Here is a 6512-nt window from a genome sequence, read left to right on the forward strand (position 1 = left end):
GAATTCCACTCAATGTGAGAAAAGGAATTTGACGGTTGGAAACGATAATTTCTAGGATGTGTCGAGGAAGATTTGAGATGTTGGTCATCAAGTGATTGTTGGAATTGAATTATCGAGTGATATGTTGGAATAAGATTCGAATATGAATAAGTGGTGTACCACGGTTAAGTGATTCATGAGGGAATCAGAGACTTATAGGATTTGTGGAGTTGTGGAGTATTCCACGGGAGTACCTTTTCGGAGTGTGTTCAATTGGTTGTACCAGTTTTAGGGTAACGTTGTGAGGTCGTAGAATGTGAATCTATGGATGTTTCGTGCGGAGTGGACGTTTTAGCGGTTTGATAAGAATGTTTTGTGCCGATATCATGATTGTTGAATATTTATCGACAAATTGAGGAACTGGCCGTCCTTGATCTCTTGTTGATAAATGGACAAAAATTGTGTTGGATGGGATAAACTAATTTTGTCAAACTTGGTAATGTGTAGTGTTTTGAGCGTTTTGTTGGAGGGTCGGATACAGGAGTTATCCGGAGTTGTTTTAGTAGCGTAATTTTCGAGGGCGAAAATCTTTTAAGTAGGGGAGAGTTGTAACGACCCAAATTTATTATTCACTATTTAAGTGTTTAATTATTTGGTGACGTGGTTTTTAAGTAAGATAGTAACTTTAAGTTATTTATCGAGAGTTTCAGTTAACGCGCGAGTTAGTGAGAGTTAACGTGAGTTGGGCCAAGCTATTGGGCTTAAGGCCCATTGGGCCTTGTGAGCTAGAGGGGGCGCTATTTAGCCCTTGTAGTGAGAGAAAGAGTTCATTTTTCTTGTTCTTGGGAGAAGTAGAGAGAAGGGAGAGCAAGAGGAGAGCTAGAGCAAGAGCTTGGAGGAGGGATTCGAGGAGCAATCTTCGTGAGTTCGTCGATCCAAGGTAAGAGAGTAGATTTCATATTCGTGGGTGACCCGAGGAAGGGGAGAATGTCGATTTCTCCTCACCCGAACTTCCTCCGCCCCATTTTTGTTTTAGTTTGGAATGGATTTTCTTGATGGAAATCGTTTCTAAGGTTCTTAATATGTTTAACATGCTTTTAACATGGTTAATGAACGAAAATAATGGTTAAAAACAAGTTTATGAAAGATTAAACTCAAGAACTTTGTGTTCTTGAGAGTTTTGATGAAAAAGTGTTCAATCTTTACTTTTTCGATGTTTATGATGTAGATCTGAGAAATGGACTGTCCTTTTGTGTTTATCCATGTTTGTTATGCTTGAATACAAACTCTTTTGGGATTTATAACATGAAAAATGGGATTTTTGGGTGATTTGGTGTAGAAAACGCCAGAGTTTCGCCCCAGGCGAAAATGTTTCGCCTCAGGCGAAAATATTTCGCCCCAGGCGAAAATGTTTCGCCCCAGGCGAAAATGTGATCAGTGAGCAAACCAGTACTTCAGGAATTATTTCGCCCCAGGCGAAAATGTTTCGCCTCAGGCGAAAATGTTGCAGATTTCACAAATTTTCATCTGCTGTCTTCCATTGCATGTATTTTCAAATCGGTGTCTTATTCTTACATGATTGTTGATGCATGTTGATGCTTATAATGCTCATTGCTAATCGTTAATTGATTGTTAATCATGTATGAAGTATAAATGAAGTATATTAAGGTGTTAATCAACTTAATAAAGAAGGATATTAGAATTATGTTATTCTAATAAAGACGGATATTAAGGTATTGATTATCTTAATAAAGACGGACGTTGGATAGTGTTCCACGTTATTGTTGACGGGCTATATGCCAAAATTGTTGATGAATATATTCATGAGTTTTGAGTGCATGCATCATGAATATTTAGGGATATTGGCTTGTCCAATAAAGAAGGATATCGAACTATATTTGTTTTATAAAGACGGATATCGGAGGTGAAATACTCTGATAAAGACGATGGTACCACATGCATTAGAGGTGTCTAGAGGACATAACATGAATGTGAAGCATTAGATTGCATTAGGGATTATGTGTGCATTTTATAATAAATGATGTTTGACACATACTTGGTAAATGTTGATTGTTAATCCGTATGTGAGGAGCAGAGTCCGTCATGACTATAAAATGAACAACGCAGGGTCCGTCATGACCATAATCTGAACAATGTATTTGTTGATGTTTTGGTATTGTCCGAGACGACGTGAAACTATATGTTTGGTGTATTTTGTGAATGATTGATTAGGTGATAAATGAAGTATATGCATGATATATGAATATGCATGAATGATAGTGATGTATATGTATAATGTATGATTATGCATGTTTTATGAAGAAGTGTTTAAGTACCCTTTACTTACACTTGTATATTTTGAGTATGTTATCTAACTCTCTTTTATGTGTTATGTGCTGGACCGTTGGGGGTCACTAGTACAGAAAACATTTTTTACATCTGGCCAAAACCCCCTTTTACATCTGGCCCAAGTCAGAGGTAGACGTACGAGAAGTAGTAAGTTTATGCTTTTTACATCTGACTTACGCCAGATGTAAAATCGACACTTTTTACTTCTGTTTCGTATGGTCAAGCTTTTCACAGATGTAAAATCGTCACTTTTTTTAAAAAAAAAATAAAAAAATCCTGTATTTTTGTTTTTTAAAATCCTACATTTTTTTTAAAATCCTACATTTTTTTTAAAATCCAACCCACATGCCAGCATCCAAAACATAACTTCACAACATACAATAATCAAGAACTGATACATTCAATCCTACATTAAAAATCAAGAACATGATACTGCAAATATTTTTAGTTTTACAAAATCACAAACCTGATGAATAAAAGAGATATCATGGTTTTGATTAATCAATAAGTAATTACACACATAAAACTAACAAAATCACAATACACTTCCTAAAGAACCTGATGAATAAAAGAGAGATATCATGCTTTTGATTGCTTCAGTTTTACAAATACTTTTGTGAAACTCTAACATCCACACTCATGTTCAATAAGTTGATGAATAAAGAAATGGAACTAGAAACAAAAGGCTGCAGCAGGAGAGATCAAACAACTTTTCCACTAACCTGCATTCTTTGTCAATCTGCAGGCATGCTTCATGCATATTGATACCTACGCGATCCATCAAACTTTCCTCCGTAACACGATGCAATTATGATAGTTATTGTTGAACAGCCTCAATTGAATTAACCCAAGTCTGCAAATGCAACCATATATCCATAAATAAACTTCTACAATATATAATCATCTAATTTTAAATTAATAGCATGAAGGTCACAATTATGATAGTTAGAAGCTAACACTTTAGGCCTGTCAATAAACACACAAAATGAAGCTGACATTTTAAGGAAATATAACCTATCATTCCTTTAAAAAATTATCAAGGTAAACAATAATGATGATAAGGATAGAAAAATGCACTTTGTTCTTCTCTATTTTGGCTTGAGAAATAACCAATAACTAAGTCATGCAACCAAATAATTAAAAGAATTAGTAGGCAAAAGAAAAAGAGACATAAACCTCCAATAATTAAAATGAGAACAACTTCCAAGTTCTTATCCAACAAAATGTATGCTTCTTGTGTTATCTGGAATCAGAGATCCATAAACCTGAAGTGTTTCTTCATCAAAGCTCTTCACCATAAATCGAATCATGGTCTCTTTCTTTATCACGTGTCGCTTGTGAGATTTGCTTGCATACACTCCTTTATCGTGTTTCATTACGAACTCTGCCCTAATATCTTTCTCGGCTATAATCGCAGCAGAAAACCCAAGCACAACAACATGAATCGAATCATGTGTAATTTTCTCTACCTTTCCTTCTAAAAGCATATTTGGCTTGGGAGAAAAAAGCAACATATTGACCTTCAGATTAACACCGAAATAAGGACAAACACCGGGAAGAATCTTTGCGCATTTGTATAACGAGTTAATATCATAAGCCAAAACGACACCGTCGAATATATCACTGTACGTGAAAAGCAAAGAACTGAGTTCACGAGGAACATCTTTTGAAACTTGATTGCTTTTAGAAGGATGAATGTAAACTATTAAACTAGCTTCTGAAACCTTTAACTCTTCCATTGGTGAATGGAATTGGAGTTAGGTTTTTAAGTTGGAAGTACTTGGTGTTATGGAGTTAACTCGGTTGGGATTGAAAAAATTGACTCGGTGGAGAACAGGTTGTCTGCTGCTTTTAGTCGCTGGAAGTGGGGAAGAAAATACATGTAACTTATAATAAATATGCTATAAATATATATACTCACGACCAAAGATGTGGTGCTAAGTAGCAACACTTCTTTCCTACTACTTATTTGAGATAATTCTATTGTGAAGAAACAAGACAAGAATGGGTTTTCACTTAACTGGTATTAGACAATCATCATCTAGCAAACAAGTGGAAGTGCAAAAAGGCTATCTTGTAGTGTCTGTTGGAGAGCCCATGATTTTTTGCATATTACTTCTCGCTTCAATGGGATATAAATCTGCAACTGCAAGAGAGTGACATAGATTAGTAGTGAGTATATAAGGCTCCAAAAGCACAAACAAGAACATAACAGTGTGCAGCAACAAGAACAACAGTGCACAGAAACCATAACAAAAACCAAGTCTTGAATAAAATAAATTGTGCTTCAGCACACTATTTTAAAATAAATTGTGTTAGGGAAATTTCCCAACCACAAATTAAAGTTGACCCTAAGAACTATAGATTAACCAGGTCTTAAATAACAGAACATAAACTTAAGGTACATGATTTCATAAACTTGAATTAAGGTACATGAATAACCAATTAAAGGTTAAGACCGACACAAAGACCCTATTCAAAGAAACATAACACAGTCATCAAGTTAATGTAACAATAACAAACATTAGTTTCATGTAACAACCTTAATTTTTTTTAAAGAAGATACAAATTATAATCATCATCCAAAAAATATACAAATTTACACTCTCTAATCAAAGACAATTGTGTTTACACATAGATACATATATCAATGTTCAAACAGAATTGGCAAAGAGGAATGAATGTCAAGTATATTTGGCTTCCAATCCATAACCATGATCAATTTCTTCACAAGACAGAGAGAATGATAGTTTAAATAGCCAGTACATGACAAAGATTCAAAACATGTTTTCTCCTATGATTAACCAACCATACAATCATACAAGGAGATGCAAAGTGACACTGCAAGCAAACAAAATCCCACACAGCCACACATGCATATGGACAAAATTAAGCATAACAATCTACAAAGTCAAAATCGTAAAAAAAAAAAAAGACCCTATAAACAAATAAGCAGAAAATTAAATTTACGCCAAACAGGGAATTAGAGGAGAAAATTTCTTCTGACCGATGAAACCTCTGAGCTTTATCTTCACCTTCTCAATGGCTTTCTGGTATTCAGCACTGATGTTGGGTAAGATTTTTCCATAGCTTAGGATTCTGCAACAAAAAATCATATCATGTGACAGAATCAGAATCAAATTATCACAGATCGAAGAAAAACAAGATCAAAATATGGATCTAAAAACACCGATTCTGGATTATTCTAGATTATCAATTAACTACGATAACTACGATTCTGAATCGAATTGAAAAATGAACGAACCTCGAAATCTGAGAAGAAAAACGGTTGAGTTTAGGGTTCGAGAGAGATGACGAGTTCGAGTGATAAATTGTCGTGATTGAGAGGGAACAATGGAGTTCGAGATCGTGAGAGGTCGTGATTGAGAGTTCATACGATCGAGTGAGAGAAATAGTGAGACTGCTAGGGTTCTTCTTCGCGTGAGAGAGAGAGAGATCGTGATTGTTATGTTTTTTTATTACTCTTCCTGCCTTATAATTAATTTCCATTCAAACAAAAAAAAAATCACTTGAAAGACTTGTTACATCTGGGATGATATTATGGTCAGATGTATATTTATTTTAGATAATTTTCACCATAATTACAAGATTGCCACCGCGTTCAGTTTTGTTTCTGGTACATTGAAGTCAGATGTAAAAACTCTTGTCTATTTATTTTTCACATCTGTCGATATTGAAGCCAGATGAAAAGGCTACTCCATATAGCCTTTTACATCTGACATATGCTCGTCAGATGTAAACATGATGTGTAATATGTCATATTTGTACTAGTGGGTCCAGATTTTACAGGTTATGTGTGTTTCGTTGTTCGAGTCTTTGGTGAAGCTCCGCTCTGATTGTGACACGGGAAAGGGTTGTATTTACTATATAGAGTCTTCATGACTATTTGTATTTACTTTGGAAAATGTATCTTTATAAAGAAGATTTATTTTGTATAAAACGAGTTTTACTAATTAATTAACTTAGTATTATTTTCGTAAAGAGGAGTGTAATATCTCGAACCAACAATTTATCAATCAATTGATTTAAGTCTAGAACTTTATTTTATCCGCTGCGTCGTTTTTGAGAAAAGAAATTTTTAAGCGATAATAAAGGCAATTAATGGGTTTGGGTGTTACACTCTCTCCCCCAGACTAGGTCATTGTTGGACCGAACTGAGTAAA

At 34.7% G+C, this 6512-nt stretch overlaps 1 protein-coding gene across 4 annotated transcripts; it reads right to left on the reverse strand.

The window, feature by feature from the left end:
• Positions 1-2682: 2682 nt before the first annotated feature.
• Positions 2683-5787, reverse strand: LOC123896946 (DNA-directed RNA polymerase I subunit rpa43-like). 4 transcript variants are annotated; one of them, XR_006804703.1, is made up of 4 exons: positions 5594-5787; positions 5345-5427; positions 4350-4474; positions 2683-3181 (listed from the first exon to the last, which is right to left on the reverse strand). XR_006804703.1 is itself a non-coding variant. In XM_045947390.1 (2 exons), exon 1 carries the CDS (start codon positions 4065-4067, stop codon positions 3540-3542), a length of 528 nt encoding a protein of 175 aa, XP_045803346.1. In that variant the 5' UTR covers positions 4068-4154; the 3' UTR covers positions 2683-3181; positions 3505-3539. The 4 variants fall into 4 exon arrangements, 1 of the variants encoding a protein (XP_045803346.1); XR_006804702.1 differs by having other exon boundaries at positions 4350-4468; positions 5336-5427; XR_006804701.1 differs by having other exon boundaries at positions 5336-5427.
• Positions 5788-6512: the final 725 nt, after the last annotated feature.

This window comes from Trifolium pratense, linkage group LG7 (genome assembly GCF_020283565.1).
Source record: "Trifolium pratense cultivar HEN17-A07 linkage group LG7, ARS_RC_1.1, whole genome shotgun sequence".
Lineage (NCBI taxonomy): Eukaryota > Viridiplantae > Streptophyta > Magnoliopsida > Fabales > Fabaceae > Trifolium > Trifolium pratense.